Source organism: Alternaria infectoria (genome assembly GCF_024043175.1).
Source record: "Alternaria infectoria strain BMP 0036 chromosome Unknown scaffold_1, whole genome shotgun sequence".
Classification (NCBI taxonomy): domain Eukaryota; kingdom Fungi; phylum Ascomycota; class Dothideomycetes; order Pleosporales; family Pleosporaceae; genus Alternaria; species Alternaria infectoria.
In genome coordinates, this window is record NW_026250690.1 from 556694 (window position 1) to 578915 (window position 22222).

General features: G+C 51.7%; 9 protein-coding genes across 9 annotated transcripts; 2 read left to right on the forward strand and 7 right to left on the reverse strand.

Moving 5' to 3' along the window:
- Window positions 1–1428: 1428 nt before the first annotated feature.
- J4E92_000214 (uncharacterized protein) lies at window positions 1429–2957 on the reverse strand (the record flags this gene model as incomplete). The annotated part of the gene is made up of 3 exons (XM_051491633.1): window positions 1429–1617; window positions 1782–2086; window positions 2138–2957. The coding sequence occupies 3 exons, from the start codon at window positions 2955–2957 to the stop codon at window positions 1429–1431; spliced, it is 1314 nt and encodes a 437-aa protein (XP_051357145.1).
- Window positions 2958–3829: 872 nt separating this feature from the next.
- J4E92_000215 (uncharacterized protein) lies at window positions 3830–4134 on the reverse strand (the record flags this gene model as incomplete). Its single annotated transcript, XM_051491634.1, has 2 exons — window positions 3830–4087; window positions 4129–4134. 2 exons carry the CDS (start codon window positions 4132–4134, stop codon window positions 3830–3832), a joined length of 264 nt encoding a protein of 87 aa, XP_051357146.1.
- A 1804-nt stretch (window positions 4135–5938) lies between these two features.
- Window positions 5939–9311, forward strand: J4E92_000216 (uncharacterized protein; the record flags this gene model as incomplete). The annotated part of the gene is made up of 5 exons (XM_051491635.1): window positions 5939–5993; window positions 6113–7660; window positions 7724–8151; window positions 8554–8842; window positions 8896–9311. The coding sequence occupies 5 exons, from the start codon at window positions 5939–5941 to the stop codon at window positions 9309–9311; spliced, it is 2736 nt and encodes a 911-aa protein (XP_051357147.1).
- Window positions 9312–9448: 137 nt separating this feature from the next.
- J4E92_000217 (uncharacterized protein) lies at window positions 9449–10052 on the reverse strand (the record flags this gene model as incomplete). Its single annotated transcript, XM_051491636.1, has 2 exons — window positions 9449–9846; window positions 10046–10052. 2 exons carry the CDS (start codon window positions 10050–10052, stop codon window positions 9449–9451), a joined length of 405 nt encoding a protein of 134 aa, XP_051357148.1.
- Window positions 10053–10123: 71 nt separating this feature from the next.
- Window positions 10124–10552, reverse strand: J4E92_000218 (uncharacterized protein; the record flags this gene model as incomplete). Its single annotated transcript, XM_051491637.1, has 1 exon — window positions 10124–10552. The coding sequence occupies one exon, from the start codon at window positions 10550–10552 to the stop codon at window positions 10124–10126; it is 429 nt and encodes a 142-aa protein (XP_051357149.1).
- A 4962-nt stretch (window positions 10553–15514) lies between these two features.
- Window positions 15515–16001, reverse strand: J4E92_000219 (uncharacterized protein; the record flags this gene model as incomplete). Its single annotated transcript, XM_051491638.1, has 2 exons — window positions 15515–15751; window positions 15870–16001. 2 exons carry the CDS (start codon window positions 15999–16001, stop codon window positions 15515–15517), a joined length of 369 nt encoding a protein of 122 aa, XP_051357150.1.
- Window positions 16002–16058: 57 nt separating this feature from the next.
- On the reverse strand, window positions 16059–17195 carry J4E92_000220 (uncharacterized protein; the record flags this gene model as incomplete). Its single annotated transcript, XM_051491639.1, has 3 exons — window positions 16059–16428; window positions 16517–16968; window positions 17019–17195. 3 exons carry the CDS (start codon window positions 17193–17195, stop codon window positions 16059–16061), a joined length of 999 nt encoding a protein of 332 aa, XP_051357151.1.
- Window positions 17196–17939: 744 nt separating this feature from the next.
- On the forward strand, window positions 17940–19178 carry J4E92_000221 (uncharacterized protein; the record flags this gene model as incomplete). The annotated part of the gene is made up of 5 exons (XM_051491640.1): window positions 17940–18287; window positions 18344–18410; window positions 18458–18748; window positions 18801–19055; window positions 19102–19178. The coding sequence occupies 5 exons, from the start codon at window positions 17940–17942 to the stop codon at window positions 19176–19178; spliced, it is 1038 nt and encodes a 345-aa protein (XP_051357152.1).
- A 1647-nt stretch (window positions 19179–20825) lies between these two features.
- J4E92_000222 (uncharacterized protein) lies at window positions 20826–21761 on the reverse strand (the record flags this gene model as incomplete). The annotated part of the gene is made up of 4 exons (XM_051491641.1): window positions 20826–21016; window positions 21064–21226; window positions 21279–21586; window positions 21632–21761. 4 exons carry the CDS (start codon window positions 21759–21761, stop codon window positions 20826–20828), a joined length of 792 nt encoding a protein of 263 aa, XP_051357153.1.
- Window positions 21762–22222: the final 461 nt, after the last annotated feature.

Here is a 22222-nt window from a genome sequence, read left to right on the forward strand (position 1 = left end):
GTAACCCATCGCATCGATACCGTCACCGTTACCGCTCGTGCCGTTACCGTCACCGCTGCTCCCTACGCCGCATAAACAGGTCTACCTCCTGGTACCTGTCCGTAGCATCTTGGTTGCGTTGAGATCATTGGGGTTACAATAGGAAAGGCTGGTCAGAGGTCTTACGGCGAGCTTTTCTTGTGGGTAGATGTGTCTGGCTGGCTGAGATGAGGACGCTGAAAGGTCCGGGAAAAGTAGATGGGAGATGTGATTCAATGCCATGTCTTACTGTCTAATCCTTGTTGTTTTGCTTGCTGTGTGAGGTGTGACCATGATTTTGTCACGATAGCACTAGGTGCGTCTTCAACTCCCAAGATGATTGTGATACGGGTGCAGAGCAGTTATTTCGAAACGAGGTCAAATTGATTCACATATTATCATTATGTTGTAGCTACAGCTAGCCGACCTCCATCCCACACACCACCATTTCAAGATGTCGCATCGTCACCAAAAGCTAGTTGCATTCTTCGTGCGTGCGCAGCTCTTCGCTTAGCCTGTGCTGACATGGGCTTCTTCGGAGCATCTCCGTTCTGACTTCCGTTGGAAGGCGCCGGGCTATTTTCTGCCTGCACTGAAACAGACGGAACGGGAGGAGGTATCTCTACCTGAACTGGGACTGATGAGGTAGTGGGTGGTACCTCCACGCGCAACTCTTGTTTCGGTGTGGGAATTGGTTGCTCGTGCAATACGGGTGGTGAAAGTATGGCTTGTTGCGTATTCGTTGTCTGTTGCGCCGCTTCTGTAGTGGAAGCCTGTCGCACTAGATCTTCAGCCATTGTCTTGACGACTTTGTGGCTACGAAGTCGTTGCTGAAGGACGGAGAGCACGACGTCGTCATCGTCTAGCTCCGCTAGCGTCTCTGTTGCGCTAGCAAGGCGCTGCTGAAGGACGGAGAGCACGACATCGTCATCGTCTAGATCGACTGGCGTCTCTGTTGGGCTGACAACTATGCGTTGCGAAGTTTCTGGGGTGATGATCTGGGGCGGCGGTGGTGGTGGTGGCGGATAAGACGGTGCAGTTACCGGAAGGGTAGTCGCCTCCTCCTCCGCACCAGACGTTGTTGCAGTTTCAGCGACCGTGGTAATTGTGGGTGACGGTGTAGCGTTAAAGGATCTGCTACTTGACGTTTGCGACAGCCTTTTCGACATGCGTTGTGACGGCCGCTGACTACTTGGGCGACGAACTGGCTCGTCGTCGGTGAAAGTGGTAACGTTGACAAGAGCACTGGGCGATCGCAAAGTGTGTATAGATGTTGCATGGTGAGACATAGGCGACGATGTACGCTCCAAAGAGGCAAAGCTTTTTCGTCGCAGGCTCGATTCGTCCTCATATATCGACGGCGCATCCGCATTCCCCTTCTCAGGTTGTGGTGGTTGCGCAAGTCCTTCGCTACTTGTAGGAAGCTGGCGGGGCGATGGCTGAGTTGCAGTAGTCTTGGTTGCGATGTTTGGTAGACCGTCTGTCATCGCATCCGTCATAGGCGCAGTCTCGGGGACTATAGGTAACGTATGACCGGTTGTTGGGGTCGACGTCACCGAGATCGATGGAATAGAAGTTATTGGGCTGTTTGGCCATTCTCTACTCGGCAGCCTCTCACTCGCCGCACTAGGCATCACATAATCCGCCAGATCATCGATAAGTGACGGCTGACTCTTGAGATGAGGTAGCTCCGATGGCAAAGACCTGTGCTTTTCACTATGCCTTTGGATGTCTATCGACGTTGCTCGATACCGTCTCGCTACCATGGGGACGCTGACCGTAGCTTGTGTGGAGAGAGTGGAGTCGGTGCGCTCGATTGTTGCATCGCCATTATTCGAGGAGGAAGGAACGACATCGATAGAGGCGCGAGGCCTTGGTTCCCGAAGCACGGATTGTCGGGAGTAGTCTGAGCGTGCTCGTGGCCGTCTGGATAGTGCCGAGCTTTCAGAATTGAATTCGCGGGACGCCTGAGGGCTCAGGAAGGTCTGTGAATTTTGCCTCTCCTCGATGTCCAAGTCAGCCGGCGTACTACCGGCCAACTCTACAGGCACCGAATTGACACTACCAGCTAAAGGTTGTTAGTTGGACTGAAATTTTATCTATCGTGGATGATGCTCACTTTCGACGTCGTCTTTTTCAGCTTCCGACGCCAGCGTAATGTTTGATGCGGAGACGTTCGCTTGATTCGTTCGATATTTCTGCCTCGAATAAGGTCCACGTAGCGCGTCTTTCTCATCATGAGGTACCCAAGGTCGTACCGGAGCCTCAAAAATGGGGGTCTCTGCGATAGCACCAGGCTTCCCACAGAGTTCTGCCGTTTGCATGACATAGATAGCGCCAGTCAACTGGGCGTGGCACTGATCTAACAGCTGCTTCTTTTTCAGAAGTTTTTTCTGGTTTCTTAGACCCCACTCAAGCTTGAGCTTCGATGCAGCTGTGCCGCCATCTCCATCGTGGACCCAGGCTTTGTCCATATCCATGCCGATTTCATTAAGAGCACGCCGCACCTCGAGCAAAGAAGTCTCGATCCATCTCCGCTTATTTGGGTAAGCATCCAGGAAATTCGAAACCGCCGATGAGATGAAAAGGCGCGTCGCCTCATCAATATCTTGTCGCACTTGTTGGATGATGCTCACGAAAGCGATGGTATCCGCAGAAGCCTTCTCGGTAGTGAGGACATAGTCCGCAAAGTAGTAAGTAGTCGGTATCGCTGGAAAGTCGCAAGAGATGTCATCGGACGTTTCCCTAGGAATAGCAATTGATGGCCGCCGGTCTTCAGAGTTCCTGGGCTCCTGCTTCGGCCGCCCGATCTTGCGTTGGAAGTACTTCAGCCTCGTTCCTTCGGTCTCCGTAGGCGCTTGCGTGGGGAGGTCAGCCCGATGCAGTGTTTCCGGTAAGAACAAGCCAGCAGTGGGCAACATCGAAGTCAACGTTGGCATGAGCGTCGTTCGTATTACTTCAAGCTGATTGTACTATTGCTGTACAGAGTCTGAAAGTAGCTGGTAGCGCGCATGGGTTAAGCAATGGTAGCAGGCGACATGCGCCAGGTACACCAGGACAAACCCCGCAGACAATGACGCAGTAATTGCTCGAAATAGGCACAGCCGATGTGGATGTGCTGGTGCTCCAGTTTCGTGTGTCGGCCTGTCCGATGGAAGTATTTGCTAACAGCTACACATGGGATAGCTATCAGTCGATTACGGCACCGATGTAGCGGTAAAGTGTTGGTTGGGGGCGCAGAACAACAACTCAGCCGCGGGCACCGTACCGCAGAGTCATGCAGCGTTGTCGTCTCACGCCGCACAGCATAATCATGCCAATGTGCATGGACGTCTCGCCGGATTTGGAATAAATTACTTATAAGGTACTGGTCTTCAATCCAAACCTCGCTATTGGGCCACGCCGCAAGGATGCTGATTGCATGGACTACGCCCCAATGGGGGCCAAGACGCATTCCATATTGGCCCCCATGCGCAGGATGCGGGTTCGGAAGAGGGAAGCACAAGCGAGACCAGGCTAGGAGTTGATCTGGCCGATTGGCCGTTGCGCGTAAGCCTTCGCATGTCGAACACAATGAATGACCGTCTTGAGCGTAGGTGCAAGGGTCGTAGCGTGTCGCCTTCGCCTGTTCGGCGAGAAGATGAAGATGTAAGCACGAATCTAAAGCTTCGATTCATTCGATAGCAATCTGGCCATCACTGTGACAGCGGAAAACTCAGAGGCATCCGCAACATGAAACTTCCTGAAGGTGGCACAGGTTCTACCTGTGAGCACAGTCGTACGCGAGGGTCTCCTTGCATGAGCCACCGACTCATGCATCCAACCGTCTCACCACAGCCTCGCTGAAAGGCCGCGGCGGACTGACTGGATTACCAGCCTCGTCCGCTACTTGCACAAGAGCGGGGAAAATGCACAAGTCCCCTGAGGTGACACCTTGTTCCTCCTGCCACTCGAATTCCCATGCGCTAGGCTGAGAAAACAGCGTGAAAGCGAAAAGCGCAGCCCGCTTCAATACTTCCTCAAGATTCCGCTTGCGCTCTCCATTGTTCATGCGAGAGTCCGCGTATGGCTGTAGAACGTTGTCTAATGTTGCAAGCGTTGCCTGTATACTTGCATGTCGACTGTCGGAAGGACCGAAGGGATTGCGAATGTAGCTAGCCTGCATCAACTCCGCAGTCATGACCCGCCAGCGCGCCATCAATGATGTTTGAGCTGTACGAAAGTCAGTACTTCTATACTAGGAGAGGAAGGAACTCGTGCCGCATACCTTGATAGCCACGATCTCCAGTTGCGACAGCTTGGTAACATTGCGCGACTTCGGACGGCAAGAGGCTCTTTGAGGGATCTTTGGAGGGTTGAAGTTTCGAGACGATCACCCAGGCGATAATGAACCTTAGCGCAATCTCTCGTGTTGCAGCATTTCCAATCAATGTAGTGAGCGTTCCTACCGAGACTGGTAGACCTGGTCCCAGTGCGTGTAGGTCCTCATAATCGATGAGACCAGGGTTGACACGGCTGGTGTGGTAGTAACTCTGGACGTGATTCTTGATGGCATTGCTTATTTTCGAGACATCGCCAGAGATGGCTTTGTCTTCCAAAGGCTGAGGAAGTCCACCACCCAAAGCAGCTACAGACGATCGTTTTCCGGCTAACGGTATAGTGTTGGCGGAGAACCCCTTCTCCTGCGAAGCCAACGCATATGTGTCCGGTTGGGGATATTGATTCTTAGGCTGTCTTCTTCTTCGCCGGCAAAACCACAGAATGGCTCCGGCGAGCAGTGCACCTGCAGCAAAGCATCCAATCGCGATACCGGCGATGGCACCTGTCGAAAGCCCTGGGCTCGCACTCTGGGGTACGATGGGGACACTCGTCACTGGAGGAGTGGATCCTGTTGATCCAGTCGTGGTCGCCTGAGCGCTCGTTGCAGCAGACGTCAATGGTAAAGATGTCGGAGGGGCTGCGCTCGAATTTGGCTGTAGTATCGATGATGCAGTCTGTGTAGGGGCTGGTGTAGATCTTTGGAATACAATCTCCGTTGCCCTTGCATCCACCGAAGCAAAGATTCCGTCGAACGTCGCGGTTGCACCGGGCTCTAGCGTTGTAGGCTTTGCTGGCTGCGCTGCTGGAAGTCCGAAGGTTGGTGAGTAGACAAGACCCCTTCCAACGGGAAGAAGGACCTGTATTGTCGCGACTGGCGCCCCATCCAATATCAACGGGAGGGGGTACGATGCTGTCGCGGTAAATATGCCATCGGGAGGGGCGATTGGTATATGGCTCCAATTGGGGGAGGCCGTCTGATGATTTTGATCCGTCATACCAAAAACTATTTGTTCGACTCTGCAGGTAAGACTGCGCGCCTCTTGTCGATTGGGCTTTCGCTGAGAAAACGGAGATTCTAGCACGAGGATGATGAATAAAGAGGTAGAAGAGGTCCCAGTTAATCTCGGATGATTGAGCAACTTGAGCGAAGTCAGCCTGTCATGTGGGGATCGTAGAGAGCTTTAGCGTTTACCTGCTATGCTGTACCACAGGCTACTTTACAACCACTAGTGCGGGGTGTCTCCTCGTTTGGCGCTGGCAATAAGGTGAGTCTTATCACAGTTCCTCCCGGAAAATGCAGGCGAATCGAATCGAGGCCGAAAGGTAGAAAGTTTAGCCAACCATTCGGCCTTATGCAGTCTCCCTGAAGTGCCTCGTTGCGGCCCCCAAGGCGCACTCGGCATGCATAAAGTGTGTATTCTTAGGTTTAGGGTACATGGGGGCCGAAATGGCGCGTGTTGTGATCGGTCGAAAAGATGCTGTGCCGCAAGGCTGAGACATAGGGGCCGCCTCAAGGCACCTGCATCGTCTCTGCATCTTATAGATACGTGATCAGGCGGGAAGGCAACAACAAAGACCGCGTCACCGACAACGAGACAAGATGGAGCGAAACGAGCGACCGCATATGATTGTTGGTGTAGACCTTGGGATGACATGTAAGTTCTGGCGAGGCTGAGGAATGACACGTGGGGAGGCGAGTCCCAATTCGGATTAGTGTGCTGTGTTGGATCACGTGCCCCTTATCACACCCGTCCGAGGCTGATGATCTCTCCAGGTACCGGCGTGGCATATGTGAACCTCTCCATAGGCAGCGAAACTGTTCGCTGGGTGCAGAAGTGGCCTGGACGATTCCAGGCGAATGAAAACAAAGTTCCGACGGTAGTTGTCTACCCAATTGGCTCCAAAGATCCGTCATCATGGGGCTTTCTTTCGGAGACCGCTGCAGAGACCGCGGCCGACGACAAGGAGTACAAGGAGTGGTTCAAGACATGTCTCGATCCAGAGAAGCTCCGCCGAAAGCAGATGGAGGATCCTGAAGGCGCACCTGAGAACCTACAGGAGGTTGAGAAGTGGTATGGCGACTATCTGCGGAAGATGTACGAGTACTTGTCGTTCAAGCTTGGCGGGGAGCTTTCTGGCATCGGCTGGGAAGAGGCTAGAATTGAATTCATCTTCAGCGTGCCGACCACATGGGCTCCGATGCCAACGGTGGAGAACTTCAAACGGCTGGTGAAAGAGGCGGGCTATGGGACGCATCCGCACCACGAAGTGGCGATAGGTCTAACGGAAGCCGAAGCCGCTGCGGTACATGTATCCACTGAAGCACCAGGCATTTTCCGCGAGAACGATGTCTTGCTAGTCTGTGACGCCGGAGGTGGGACGACCGATCTTAGCGTGCTGAAAGTCACTGGCACTGTCAACCAGGCTATCGATCTTCAGCAGATGGACGTCGTGTTTGGCGAGACCATCGGATCCGCTGCTATCGATTACGAGTTCGAGAGGCTGGTGATGCATCGTTTGACGCTCGCGCACAGTACAAATCCTCTACCAGTCGACCCCGCGGACGCCGGATGGGAGATGATGAAAAGTCGAGACTTCCAAGCAGTGAAGTGTGAGTATGGCGCCCCGGACGACACACCGTTGTTCAGTATAGGAATTCCACGCGTTCCACAAACGTACAGCAACTCTGATCCGGAAGTTCGAATTCGTAACGGCGAGATGACTTTTGAACGGCAAGATCTGCAGCGCCTCTTCGATAAGCAAATCGCGAAGTTGTTCAAGCTCATCGACACGCAGCTGCAATCGCTCTTTCAAAAGTTTCCGAGAGAGCATGTAGCACATCTTGTGCTCAGTGGTGGATTAGGCAATAGCGCATATGTGCAATCGCAGCTGCGAAAGTACTATGCGCGCACCTCTTTCCCGAACGCCGAGTCCATCTCCGTGAGCATAGCGCCTGACCCTCAACTCGCTGTGTGCAAGGGTCTCGTCAGCGATCGTATGCGAAAGATCCTGACATCGCGATCGGTCCTCGGCTGGCGTTGTTGTCGAGCGTCGTATGGCACTGTGTGCAAGATTGCGTATGACAAGAAGAACCCTGAGCATCAAGGGAAGGAACTTGTTCGAGACCCACTGAACAACAAGCTGTACATCACGCAGTCCATAGCGTGGTTCGTCAAGAAGGGCGCGCCAGTAAGCGTGGACAAACCGATCGAGCACAACTTCATCAAGAAGGTCGACCCGGGCGATCCAAGAAGGGCATTTCCGACGACTGTCATCGAGAGTGACTTGGATGCGGCGATCTTGCCAGATCAAATGAACCAACGTATGTGTACAAAAGCTCGGCCGCTCCACTCGTACCCGTGACGAACTTTCTGACAGCACGCAGACACGCGCATCCTTTGCGAAATAAATTCAGACCTCTCTGCAGCAGATGAGAAGAAGTTTCAAGAGAAGAACAAGCACTTCTGGTCGTTGCAGAAGCACTATCTGCGCATCGAGTACTCGGTACGCGTCTTGATCGGGCCCGCAGACATCCGCTTCGAGCTGTGGTTTGACGACCAGAAACTTAGTCGCGATGAGTCGATTAGGGTGGAATGGATGCCTGCGCAGATGCCGCAAACGTCTCAGATCGCCGAGATGTCCGGGGCGGAGAGAGAGGCTGTTGAGATGTCCAACACGCCGCCCACGCCCATAGGCGCTGCGCCCCCAAGTGGCGCATTCAAGACTGATCCAAATGCGAAAGCCATACGGACAGGTGGTTTCGCGGTCGTCAATAAGAGGGCTACTGTTGAGATGGGCAAGAAGCCAAGAGGAGTGGGTGGGCTGTTTGGGAAGAGCTCTTTCTTTGGACGCGCTGCGTAGGACGACGCCCTGGAGCTCTGGCCGCGATGGCGCGAAAATGACGCGGTGCGCATCGGCGCGGAAGACAGCTTCCGATAGCTTCGTAGCTGACACCACCAATTAATACCTTCAACCGACATGCTCCTCATCAAGTACATGATATCAGGCTCTCTCGTTTGACTGGTCGCTATGTTGCAAACAGGTGAGGAGCCACTCAGCTCTAAGCCGGCCATCGCCCCGGTCACTTGCCTGTCTTGTGTTAACGTTACACCCATTGCGCTTTCAGCCCGTCAGCCTCGTCAGCCTTGACTGCAGGCAACGAGGTCACCGTCTACTTATAAGTATGGCGCACAACAGATCTGATCATTGATCAAGACTCCTCGGTTTGCTATCTTTCTGGTCATCATAACTAATATCATGCGCTACCTCGCGTTCCTTGGTAAGAGGCCTGTGATCACCGTTCTGATCACAACTGACGTAGTTGAAGCCACCGCATGCGGTCTGATCGCATCTATCGCAGCATTCGACATCTCGCCGCAAGAGGTACTAGACTCGAATACGCCCAAATTCTTGAATGAAGCAATCGATCCCTGCTCGTTGGCCGACTCCCCAAAAGCAAATGCGAGCGTTCAGCTTAGCAGTTGGTTAGAATGCGCTGTCAATGGTACGTACAAAAGACAATATGCTTAAGGTCTCATCATACTGATACAAGAACAGGGTTCTATCCGTACCCTGCGAACACAGACTGGCCCAACGGCCATGCGAAATCATTCTCGAAAGACATCAAGTTCACCTTCAACGACACGCATTACGACTTCGATGGCTCACGGCGACTCTATACAATCTTCAACGCGACACTGGGCATGGCCTTTGCGCCTTTCAAACATGGCCCCATCAACACCCTTGGTGTGCCCAACATAAATGGCGATAAAGGTGGCTTCGTGTACATGATCGGGTGGGCCGGTGGTTTCCAGACCCGCGTCAAACGCGACTTGTACTTCACAAATGCAGCATTCGCAGTAGTCAAAGAGGAGGACGGAGAAAGGAAGATTGTTGAGTTCCGAGAGAGCGGCAACATTCCCAACACAGCACCACTGCCAGAGCCTGTCCAGTGGGGATGCTCCTTCGAGTAGTACACTCAGCGGCATCCATTAAAGGCTTCCAGCAAGGAAATACAGAATTAAGACGTTTGCACATGGCATCTGGCAGAGCTGCTGTTTTCTTGACGACAACACGGCAACCTCGCACCTGCGCATCTTTCGCGATGCCCCTATCCGACATAACCCCTCCTCATTTCCGCCATCTGTTTCTGCAGACCGTCCATCTTCTTGATTAATCGATTGAGAAACTCGTTTCTGTTCTCCTTCTCTGCGTCACCTCTGCCGTTATTGATCCAGTCACAGACTCGTTCATCGTCTAGTAACTCGCTCTTCCGCTCCATGACCTCCAAGTTTGCTTCCATTTTCTCGGTATGGGAGCGAATATTATCAACACAGTCTTGCTTCTCTATGACTGTCTCGATAGCTGGGAATACGTCGTCTAGCTGCTTGAGCAAGTAAAGACTTGTCAGTACCCGGTCGGCTCGATCCTCGAGGTCCATTAACATGGGCGTCAAGTCCCTTGGTTGTCGATTTTGAGGGGTGTGGGCGTCGCTCATTGTTTCTGTAGCTGCTGCGGTTTTGAACATGTATCGCATATCCCTTTTTGCTGGCCTGCTTTTGTAGGCCGGAGTGTGAAGGAAGAAGCTGGTTTTGACTTCATGGGTGGATAACCACACCTTCGCATATGTGAGTCGCGGAGTATCATTGTAGGATGACAATCACGTTTAGTCGTACTCTGTTCATTACTCCACGGCTAGCCTACTGACATTCCATACTGTCATTTTCACATTGTCTAGAATTTGGTTTACAGCTCAAACCTCGACACGTGGAGTGGAATGCAGCCTCTAGGGACACATCGACCAGTCGAACTCTCCCTCTTCGAACCCATACCTCACATCAGCCCTGACCTCTTTCACCTTCTCCTCGATCATCTCCAAACTCTCTTCTAAATCGTTCTTGTCCTCCTTGGCGAGTTCCAATGCGCGATGCGGTAACTTTCCACCGACTACATAAGTGCCTGCGATATCCGTGATGTCGATGCCGTTGACTAGCCGCCGATACTGCTCCACATCCTGCTCCAGCATCTGTAATTCGGCTTTTATAGAGGCCACGGCACCAGCGCGGTCGGTGGCGAGGATGTCAGACTTGGCTTCGTGATGTAGGTGTGCGATTTTCGACCAGCGGTTTATGATCTTGTCGTAGTGTGAGGGAAGGATTTCCCAAAAGGTGGTAGAGAGAAGTGTCGCCCGAGGTGTTGGGTGTGGTGTTGACATGACGGCGGAGATGACTGATGCTCTATTTCGGGTGGGCGCGCAAGCCGTGGTTTTGTAGAAGCATGCATCGTCTCGGTATGACGGCGCCTCAACAGTAGATAAGACTTCACAACAACAACAGCGACGTGTTTGCTTTTTGTTGAAGGCGGTGTAAGCGAGACTTCTGTAAGGGTCGGTGTCCATGCTTCTGTTCTTTGTCGGGTCACTTTGAAGTTGGCCGTGATGCGCTTTGACTCAATGCCGGCTCGTCACGTCCTCGGGGTCACAGCTTAGATATGACTGTTTGCGCACAGGACAGCACGATACAGTCATAGCCTCATATAAAACTTGTGAAGGAAACCTTTGAACTCTTTCACGTACTATCAAATACTAGGAGCTCTTCATCAACATGGCAAGAATTTATTCCTATGACGCGTTCACCACGCTCTATGACCTCAAGAAAGTTCTCCTTCAACACAAATACCGCCAGCAGGAATTGACAACTGAACTCGAGCGAATCGAGCGGGATATGGAGGAGGCTTCTGAATTGCCGCAGCCTCCCGTTGGTAAACTGTGTCCCAGCCGAAAGTTCGCCGTCATACTACAGAATGGACATGCTACTGACAGCAGATCAGTTCGGAAGACAAAAATTGCCAGTGTCACCAGCGCTCTGGACGACTTCGCTGATACAAGAATTGGTGACCACATGAGAGTCTTGACGCGCGTCGACTACAAGTATGGCAGGACGTATCAGAGTCTGTTCGGGGATCTCTGCGAGAACGGTGATGAGAAAATAAGTGGAAGTGATGAAAGACGCTGCGACGAACAACACAAGAAGATACACCGTCTTTTCACATTGGTCCGCGAACAGATTGAGGAGTTCCGAGGGTCCGTCTCAGGCTGGATCTTGGATGAAGATATAAACACACTACTAGACGGCTTGAAGTGCGACGAGAAAGAAACAATACAATGTCAAGATGAGCTGATAGAAGCTTGGAAGAGGGTAAAAAGAGCGAAGGTGGCTCTAAATGGCCTGGAAAAGATGTTTGAAGGGATGCGGAAGGTTGTTGGTTGTGAACTTTAGAACAAATAGATGAATTTCCAGTGGCGAAATTTGCTTGGATCATTCAGTAGCGGGGATTTACGAACAGAAGGGTATACATACAATTGCTGTGCCGACATGTCATAATGCCAGCAGACGAGGCGAGTGATCGAAACAGCGACGTAGCGCCGAGACACATGTGAAGTGCATCTAGTCACACTCTTCCAATTTCACATGCTTAACCAAAAAGACTGAGCATGCATACCTCTATAGCTGGATTCAACACCTAGTACTCTATCCTCCATTGCAGGGCTGACCATACGCATCTGCACCGTACACAACTATGAGCTCAGAAAACCAAACTTACAAATCGCGGGGAGAGTCCTCCTCGGAGTTCAAAGATCTAGTCAAAACGATCAGCGAGTTGAAGACAATGATACCTGGCTGTCTCGAGGAAGTCGATTCGCTATGCCACCGCTTTGTGGAAGCTACACCTGGTACAGCAGAAGGGCGCGAGTCAGTTAAGCGAGTGCGGGAGATAGTCGCCGATATGGAGAAACGGTATCACGAGATCGATACTCATTATGGCTGGGTGTTGGCGTCGGATCGCGAACTTAGGGACGAGGTACTTTGCTCGTATTTTGGAAAGAAGATAGACGGCAAGGCTTGGTTGAAGAGATCTATCAGGATGCTCAAGAAGACCCGTCGTATACTAGAGATGAGCCAGCAGCGCGTCTTTTGATGGAAAACCGCATACACCGCGCGCGCATCACCTAATTCCGAAGCTCAACCTAGAAGTACCTTCCCGATGTCATACCCAGCAAGCCCCAAAGCGCAACCACACCCTGATATGTCGCACGCATTCTAGCAGACCCTGGAGACCTTTCCTTCGCACATACCACACCGTCAATGATTGCCATCCATCCAATGCAAGCAAGTAGTGTGTCCATGGCTTCCAAATGGCCCCCGAGATAGATTCCACAGATCGCCATGCCGATAGTATTAACGCGCGAACCTTCGATCTTGATCAGAGGCCACGCTGCCTTCGAAGATGCGATGCTTTTGGAGAGACCGTATGTCAGGATAACTTATTTGGGCCCATGAGTAGAAGACATCAGCCCGCCGACTGTCCAGATGCTGGCGAGAAGGAGAGGCGGAACGTGCCTGGGTACGAAATGCTCGAGCATGGTTGATAGCGATATCAGAAGCTGGCAGGCGAGCCGATATGTGTACAAAGAGATTTCTGAATAGAGTAGGTAGGGTTCTCTCGACTTCTCTGATATAGCGCGTTCGTGTAAAGGCAAAGGGGCAATTCAAATGTAGTGTGAGTGCGACGTTCGAGTCGAAAGTGACAGGAATAAGTTCGTTACAGTGGCTTGGTGGGGGGAAAGGGGCGCCTGAAGCTTGTGATGTGTCTAGCGCAGGGCGTAATTGTGCTGTTAAATATAGACAACCAGAGTCTAAGTACAGGGAAAGGCCGACGGCGAGCCAGTAGAGAAATCAGCCTCCACTCGCGATGTATCGAGGTCGATAAAGATATTGTCATAGTGCTGTGACCCAACCGGTGCTGCTTTTCCGGGTCCTTAAGGCTCTCGTTTTCTAGCAGCGATGCCTAATTGGAGGAGACAGGAGCGAGCGCCGATAGAGCACCATCTTCTAGCCCGACACCGCTACGGCGATATGCCATAGCCGTCGTCATGATCCCCTGCGATTGCTGCTCAAGGTTGGCATTGTTGTCTTTCCAATGCGGCAAATCCATAGTATCTCTAAATGCTGATTCCCGCCCCACAGCGTTCGTTTCAGACTCCTTGTCTTCGGAGCAGGCAGGCGTGAAATATGTTGAAGGCGGGACAAGTATGGATTTTGCCAAGATCCAGCAGCTGACTACGAAATGATAGTTCGCGACTCGGAATTCTCCAAGTAAGCTGGATTGGGAAGGTTGCCATGCCAATTGGAAATGCATCTGTACATGGCTGATACCATACGACGCTTCCTGCAAGTCCTGTAACGCCTGGAGGTGAGCCTCTTCCTCGATGAGAGTCATTGCACCAGAGCGTAGCTGAAGTCGTGTTGAAAGACGTAGAAGGTGAACCGCGTCATTATCTGTGACATGGCGAATGAGTTTTCGTTGAGTATCGTTCAGCGCGATGTTCACAGAGTCTTCGAATAGACCCACAAAGTCTATAAATGAGCCCGGAGAGTCTCCTACGTTATCCAAGAAGCCTGCGAAAGAGTCGGTAGACGCTGTATCTCTATTCGGTTCATAAAACCCGGTAATGCCGAACACAGTAATATTGCGCGCCTTCTCGATCGACAAGATGCTGAACATGTGCGATGTCGATCCGTGAAACGGGGTCGTGTATTCATTGCCGTCACCAACACTGAACTCTGCCGCTTGATAGAAGAAGTGAAGCGCCTCTTCTTGAATCTGAGGATGAATGATCACCCATGCTGGAAGGGTCTGGATCTGTTCACAAAGTTCATCGCAGTCTAGATACCGCGCGTTGACAGCGCCAGCGAGGCAAAAGTCGTCCTGATAGTAGATATGCGTTCCTTGCCAAGCGTACTCATAGATCTGATCGCGTAGTTCCCTCGGTAGCATCAAGATCAGGTTGGAACAGTCTTTCAATCGATTCTTTCGAGAGATGTCTTCATCGTGGCGATCCCGTGCGGATACATGGCTATTGCGCGGTCGTGTCCTTTGGCTGCGAAGCCAGCTAAGTGTGTATACTGATGCCTTAGGTATCGTTCGTGGCGTGCACCTGCGTAACTTCTCCAGTAGCCGATAGGGTAGCGATGTGAGATGATGCCGCGCATGGGGCTGCAGCGATTCTGGTGGACCTCGAGCCGCCATAGCTTTGCAATATGCGTTCGAAGGGTTATGTTTGCAGTATTCTAAATGGAAGTATTCCCAGCATATTAGCCACACTTACGATAACTTACTCTGAGTGCAGCCAGGAGAAATCTGGACCTTTGCCGAAGAGCGAGGGCAAGATTGCGCGGCGCTCGCGATCCACAGCTCTACCCATGGAACGTTGAGGGGTGCAAGCAACCATGCCACCAATCGATCTCAGCCCGTCGTAATGGAATTGGTACATTGATGTATGCAGTGCACAAGACCGTTGTCGTCCATCTCGAAGGCCGATCTTGCTGCCGATGGAATGAAGTCGGCGGCGTCCGATAACTTTCTGTCGCACGCTGACGAAAGTGTGCAATGAGAGAAAATATTGGGGCAATGATTGTGTCAAAGCTGTGGACGAACATCTTGTGTGAACGCGTAAACGCGTGTGGCGTCATGACCGTGTTCTAGCGCGTAAGATGACGTCACTGACTTACGAAGACCTCGGGAGGTTTGCAAATAGACCAGCTCCATTCGTTCCAGAAAGCGCATAGATATCGAGGACCCACTCCGAATTACATACAAAAAACCCCACTCTGACACCGACTTTACCCCCTCAAAGATTTACCCTAGCAGGCACTCGCCTTGCAAGCTCGCAGGCTTCACTCATTGACCTCTCCACAGTCAGATGATATGAAGCCGTTGTCGCTCGGGCAGCACTCCGGATGTTCAGAGGTGCATGCCTTAGTGCGTGTATACAACGAAGCCCTTCCGCACTCGGTCACGATTTTACCAGAACTCGAGAAGCCTTCGTCTTTCACACCTGCCCATTATATCAGCGAGAGTCGACGCTCAGTTCGGGTTTGCAGACTTACAGTCAGAAGAGTCTAGGAAGGGCGCGAATGCGGCATTGCAGTCGAATGGGCAGTCAGTAACCCCGTCCGGTATCTGGCTCCATCGGAAGCTGAAGTCAAATCCAGTTACATCGGAGTATGTCCAATGCCATTCTTTGTCGAGCCGGTCACCAAACTCGGTGCATGCGGTTTCAATCCAGCTGGGTAACAATTAGCAATTTGTACTGGGCTAGAGTTTGGGAGATGGCTTACCCTTCAAAGCTGGATCTGGGGTCAAAGGTTTGTGAAGAATCCGGATTCGCGGCGCCTAGCGTTTCTTTATCAAACCTTTGCAAATCGCTTTTGCATTCAGCTTCAAGCACAGGCTCGTCGGCTCGCTTGATGAGCTCCTCGAGCCATTCATATTGCGCATCCATGTATCCTTGTGGTACCTCCCAGACGTAGGGATAGTTGACGATTCCGCATCTGCATCCGAGGTTCTTTACCTATTTACCAACGTGTTAGTCTCGGGGCTACATATTTTCTACAGCTCTAGCTTACCGTGAGACATGTTGGCGTCGAAGGGGGTTTAGAGATTGTTTCTCCGGTTAGAGGGTTTAGCACCTCCTTCTGGCCCTGGCAGTTGACGGATGTACAGATGAGGTCCTTGGGACACGCCAAGTCTTCTTCTTTGAAGTCCTTGATGACGTCGTCTTTGCCAACGAATAGTTCCATTAAGACTTGGCCAGTGAACATAACTGCATGCGCGGCGATGGTAAGACCAAGTGCACTCCTGGCAAGAAGCGAAGGGTCTCAATTCTGATCTGCCTGAGGGGTTGTCGCTGTAGCACTAGACATTCGTCGATACATTCGAACGAAGGCCACGGATTCACCGATATAGATGTTGGGGATCGGAAAGCCGATGGCCTGGCCGGCGGCCGGCTCAATCGGAACGTTTGCCTGCGCCAATGCCATGAGGTCGTCCGGGCCGGTATCAACAAGACTCATGGCATGGTGCAGGATGCGTTCAATACATTCCTCAGTAGGATCAGCACGCTTGAAGCTCTGGCCCTGACAGATCTGCTGTGTTTCTTGAAGACCTGTCATGCCCAGGAAGTCTTCAATGCGCTCAGCTGTGGTTTTCGGAATATTGTAAACGAAATCTCCTGCTTCGTGACCGCCACTGGCAGTAGTAAGTGTTTCAATGCTGATGAAGCTCCTGAAATCGATATCAGCACAATGCGAAATGTGGTTCAACACATGTAACTAACGTAACGGTAGTCGTTGCAGGTGGTTGGTACGTCAAAGTGGCCAATGCAGCGCCCCCATCCGAGGCTGTCACAACGGCGATTTCCTGTGCAGCGGCTATCGAATGGATTTGACGGAGGTCCTCTGGACGAAACCTCATCTCTTTTCCTAGATCATGCTTGTAAATAGCGATGGCAAAGCCAATCAAAGCACCTACGCCCCATGCGACAAGAAGTAAGGTGCCCGGATCAAAACGTTTGATATGAGTAGAGACATCAGTACTCTGCAGCACCGCGTTCAAAGCGTTTTGACACTCTTCAACTGGTTTATTGTTGCAGCTTTGCGCCCGCACGGTCTCAACCTGTCCGCGTAGCTCCGGACCGAATGCGATAGTGATACCATCGGATGGCCATGCGTCGTAAACCCCGGTAGGATATACCTGAATCTCCGTCCCGCGGGGCTCTGGATTAGTGGCCTGCGATGGGGTGTTAGTGTCGTAAGAAGGAAGGAGAGGCCATGATGTACCGCAGCTGGGAAGTATACGTCCTCAGGACCGAATGTGAACGTCGGTATAGCAACGGCTTCGTCACGACGCGAAGGCGATTTTGTCGTCAGGAAAGCTGCTCCAGTAGGTGTTACCAACACCCGAGCTGAAGCAGCCGTCAAGCAAAGTGCCAATGCTAGCAAGCTAAGACGAGACATGGCAATAGTGCAGAAGTAGTTCGGTGATGAAGCATTTGGAGCAGTGCTTCAAGCTTATATGCAGATAGTTTGACTTCGAGAAGATCGCGACGCGAAGTCTAGGGACACATCATGCCATTCCCGTCGCCCCCAATTACACGTTGAGGCCTGTAGAGGCACGGTAGATGAAGGCATCGGCTACGTGCATTTCCACAATGGCACAGCTCTTGGTGCATGATCGGGGCTGTGAAGCGTTCCAAATAGACCCCAACGAAGAATGTCGAGCGTTCATGGGCATATTCTGAATTGGCGATGTCAACTTGAAACGTGAGTTGGTACCCGAGAGGATTCTCCAATGTGCCCAGCGTGGCGAAGTGCAGTATGAAAGCGGTTGGGGCGATGGAGCTTTTGATCCCGTTGCAATAACGAGCAATTTTTGGGGCGGATATGGGGATCTGCTCGCCATTTGCCCAGCAGAAATAGTTTGTTGTTCTCGAGAGGCGAGGTAGCGAACTGTGCCGTACGGAGCGCGTCTAGATTAGCAAAATGCATGCTTGAACCCCGAACTGCGCGGCGCAGAACGCGTGGGGCCAGTCTGACATGCTTCCCACCATAAGATGGTTGGCAATAGAAGGGGTGAATTATGGGGCGACTCAATGATGGCGCTTGTCTGATCCGAGAGCGTCACAAAAAGTTGCGTATATGTAAGAGGGTTGCGCGCAAACTTGATGGCCACTTCTGCAGCAATTTTCATTCGCGTTCACGATGCCGTCGTTACTACTGTCTTGGTTTTTATTCCATGCTCTCATACTAGCCTTCGTCGCTGGCTACAAGATTGACCAATCGTGCGAAGACAAGGGCATTACGCAAGACATTCGTGATGCTATGACTTCGGCTATCGAGAAGGCTGCCGGAGCATACGATACCCTGACATCTTCACTAAGCGACGATGCACTCGAACTTCTGGGTTTCCTGTTCGCGAAAGATGGTGTGAGTCCGGCCGAACTCATGGACAAGGGCAGTTTCGGCAAGACCATAGGGGTTTTGCAAAACATCAATGCAAACATGTGGAAGGAAGTGACTGGTACCGCCGAGGTACTTCCTGAAGACGTGGTAAGAGCAACTAGGATCGCTTTGAAGGGTCTACAAGAGACTGATCATTGATCCAGGTCATCTTTTGCCATTATGATCGCTGGAAACCGGTGGAAGGAGAGAAGGACCTTTATCGAGATTCTAGTATGTGATACGGGGCTACCACGCGACCGTGTACTGATTCTATACAGCAAATGGTGTGCGACTAAAGTTCCGTGAGCAAGCATGTAGAGGTAATACGGTCCTCGACAAGATTGCCCTGGCAGTGACCTTCAACCCGGAAACAGAGGTTGTCTGGAAGAACGGAAGGCCCATCGCCGGTACCGGTATGCAACCTGCCCAGATTCAGCTATGTACTTGGTTCGTCGATTGGATCAAGCAGAAGAAGTTCAAGCTTTCTGGTGACGTTCAAAAGAGAACGAAGATTGGGAGGGCGGTGATCAACGCGGCCGAATGGAGACAATTCGGTCTCAGACAGATTGGTGAGTTGTACAAAGATTCGACCAAAGGCAAGAACTGACGAGACATCATTAGATGCATTTTCACTTCTGGATAAGGTTCTCTTGCACGAGATGACGCACGCCCGGGGTGCCTACATCGAATACAAAGATGGCGAAATAGAAGCTGAGGGCCTCATAGATGTTACATCTCCCGAACGCTTGCTCGGTATCTGGAAGTGGCCAGCGTATGGATGGAAGGGAGCAACGGCGCTCGCACGGCAAGGCGATGGCCTTGGTGAATACGCCGCACCAGACAACAACGCTGACACTATAGCCCTTTTCGCGAGCGGTAAGTTATTTGAAGCGTGTCCTGGGTATTCGCTGATACGTAATAGGGTGTTCACTGCTCAAGGACCAAAAGAAGATCGATGCCAAAGGACGGATAGTACCGATGCAGGAGGTACCGTCGTGAGTGAAGTGCATGAGTGCGATGCAATCCTGCATTGATCGCAAGTCTGGTGAGAGGTGTTCTCGAGTTGTTCACTGTGGAAGCGTTGCTGGTGTTGTATTGGTGGAACTCCTTGTATTATAAAGGAAAGGTCTTCCTGTCGTACTGCTTTTTGAGCCGCGAAATTCTGAATGGTATGTTTCCAAGCGCATCCACTACCTGCTCAGGCAAATCGACGTTGAGTCCGACTTCGTAGACTTCTGCATGCACCTGCTTCAGGGCCTCGAAGATGAAGATGAGTGACTCAGGTTCGGGCGTACCCGCCCTGACATCATGGAATGCAAACTGGGCCCATATGGTCATCTCGATCCTGAGTAGGCGGAGCTCACCGAGTGTGGCTAACGCACAGCAAGCATCTTCCCAATCAAGGTAGCTTTCTCGCGGAAAGCTGCCTCTGCATGTAATGAAATTCCTCCTCGGTGTCAATATAGTCGTTGAGAGGTTTACCGAGCGTAGCCTTTGCCACATATCTGGGGCTACGAGCCTGCGAAAACTAAGCACTCCTGTGGCGCCTCGGAAACTAAACTGGTTCGCCGTGTACAAGACATTCACAGCTTCACGATACCTGTTGCTTTGATTAGCCTTTGTGGAAATGGCGCAATGAATAGTATACATTAGGCGGCATGTAACGAGGATCGATAAGAGATCGCCATTGGTATAGTATGCGGGACGGTGCATGCGCGCGCTTCCTTCATTCCAGACCCCAAAGCACATATGTTGCCACGTGAGATACATACTGTCCATATCTTCGCAGCGCCAGTGTCCGAGCTTATGGGGCCGTCCCTTCCCAGGCGTAACGTGCAAAAAGTGCAGCAGACGCTGCGGGTCGGCGAGAACCTCTTCGTAGATGAGCAGTCGCAATTCAGGCGACAGCTTGCCGAACAGCATACACTGCTTCTGATCGAGAGGCTCATCTCTCGGTAATTCAGCTCGCGGCATCGATTTCGCGTCTTGGCTTCGTTTGATACTGATTGCCGTCGTCGGTTCGGGCTTTTTCCGCTGCCATTTTCGGAGCAGGAAGGCGCGCATGGCGATCTACGTGGCGACGAAGATGGAGATATCGCAATGCACCTCAAAATGGGTCGAGAATGCTGCGCAGTCGCGAAGGATCTGGCCGCAGATTGTAGGAGCTCAAAAGGTCTTGTTTGGGTCGTTGGGCTTTTTACTGTGCCCAGGTGGCTCGGGGACGAGATTGCGGCACAGCAATGCAGCGGGCGAAGACCGAGGGCTGGCGCTTACATGCACATGCGTGCGGTATTAAGGCGGTAATCATAGCGTGGAATAGATTGTCGCGTCGGTGCGATGTGAACAAGGTCCCGTGTTGATGTACACGGATGCGCTGATGAGTTCCAGTGAGGTTTGGGGAGGGACCTCGGGAAGCTCCAAGACGCGTGCCGTCGAATGTAGACTAGTTCATTTTCTAGGACGCGTACACTGTGGACCCACCCATCGTCGCGTTTCTCCCTTCGCCCCCTTCCGATAACCTGCACGCACGCGACGCCATTACTGCGATAGGCCACGTTTCTGTAAATCAACAGTAAACATGTAACTATTACAAAGAGTCCGCGAGAAGGATTTTGCAGTGCAATGCTTGCTTGACCGTCGTCGCAACTACTTCATGTCAGCCATCCATGGGTGCTTCAGGAGTTCAGTCGCCGATTTCCTGTCTTCCGGTCGCCATCTGAGCATCGAGCGTATGAAATCGAGAAACAATTCCTTTTCCCCCCCTTCAAGCCCGGACACTCTTTCCTCGAGTGAGATCTTAGGAATAGGTACACTCTTGGAGCCACCCGTCCAGTGTCCTATTGAACTTAGCAGAGTCTATGTCGGGACGATCTCAATGACTAACCTTGCTTGTCGAAGACCTTCTTTGTGATATCATTGCTTTGCGTGTATTCAAGCGGAGGCATTCCAAGGTATGCGACCATCTCGGAAATATGATGTGTCCCTGATGGGTTGCCCTCGGTGTCACGGGCGTCGAACAGATGCTCATCTTCAAACAAGTCCCACACCTAATCAAGAGTAAGTCATTGCGGCTTCCTTATGATAGTGTTATATACTTACCAACGTGGTGACACTCCAAATGTCCACCTTGGAGCCCCACTCCATCTGGAAAATTATTTCTGGTGCACGGTATAGCTCAGGCTGAATAAAGCCGGAGTGGGAATCTCCTATCCGCGCTTCTCCAAAGTCACAGAGAACTGGTCGGCCCCAAAGATCACCCGTAGGATGGGGAAGCTTACGGGAACTGTAAATGGTGCGTGTGTCGTCAATCACTTTGGATGGTGACGGGTTTTCTGCTTCAGCTTTCTCGAAGTTTTCCAGGATAGTGTCATCATTCACAGTCAGCATGATATTTCCGGGATTGATGTCTAACTTGTCAGTTGATCCAATCACGTTGCACTATCTTGCCGTACCTGTATGTACGACCTTAGCCTCGTCGTGTAAGAACGACAGTGCCTTGAGCACGTTGGCTAGCGTGAACTTTAGAAGCGGAACGTTGAGCTTGTGTGCTGGGTTGTAATACTGGAGCTGTCGAATAGTCATGTGCATGGGTGGATGAACAAAGCACAAATGTTTGCCAGTCGGACCGTCAAGCTCAAATTCGCCATACAGTTCGCGGATGTATGCTTGGCCGCGATGCTGTGATTGTATAGAACTGACATGCTCGTAAAAGTCTAGCTCTCGATTGAGCTGTGGGGTCTTTTCGGCATCTCGGGTACAAATCTTGACAGCGACGAAGTCAGCGACGAAGCCAGCGTCTCGTTCTCTGTGCACAGATGATCAGAATTTGAAGGGTGGATGGGGGTGAAGAACGCCAAACATACTGAATATCCCGAATATCCCGACACAGCCAGACCGTGGAGTATGCACCGTAACCGAGTTTTCCTATGATCTTAAAGCTAGAATCCAGAATCTCACCAGGTCGTGCTGGATAGAACTGATCATGGCTATACCACGGAAGGCGCTCCTCTTCGAAGAGCTCGCTGGCATTTGTTTTCGTACTC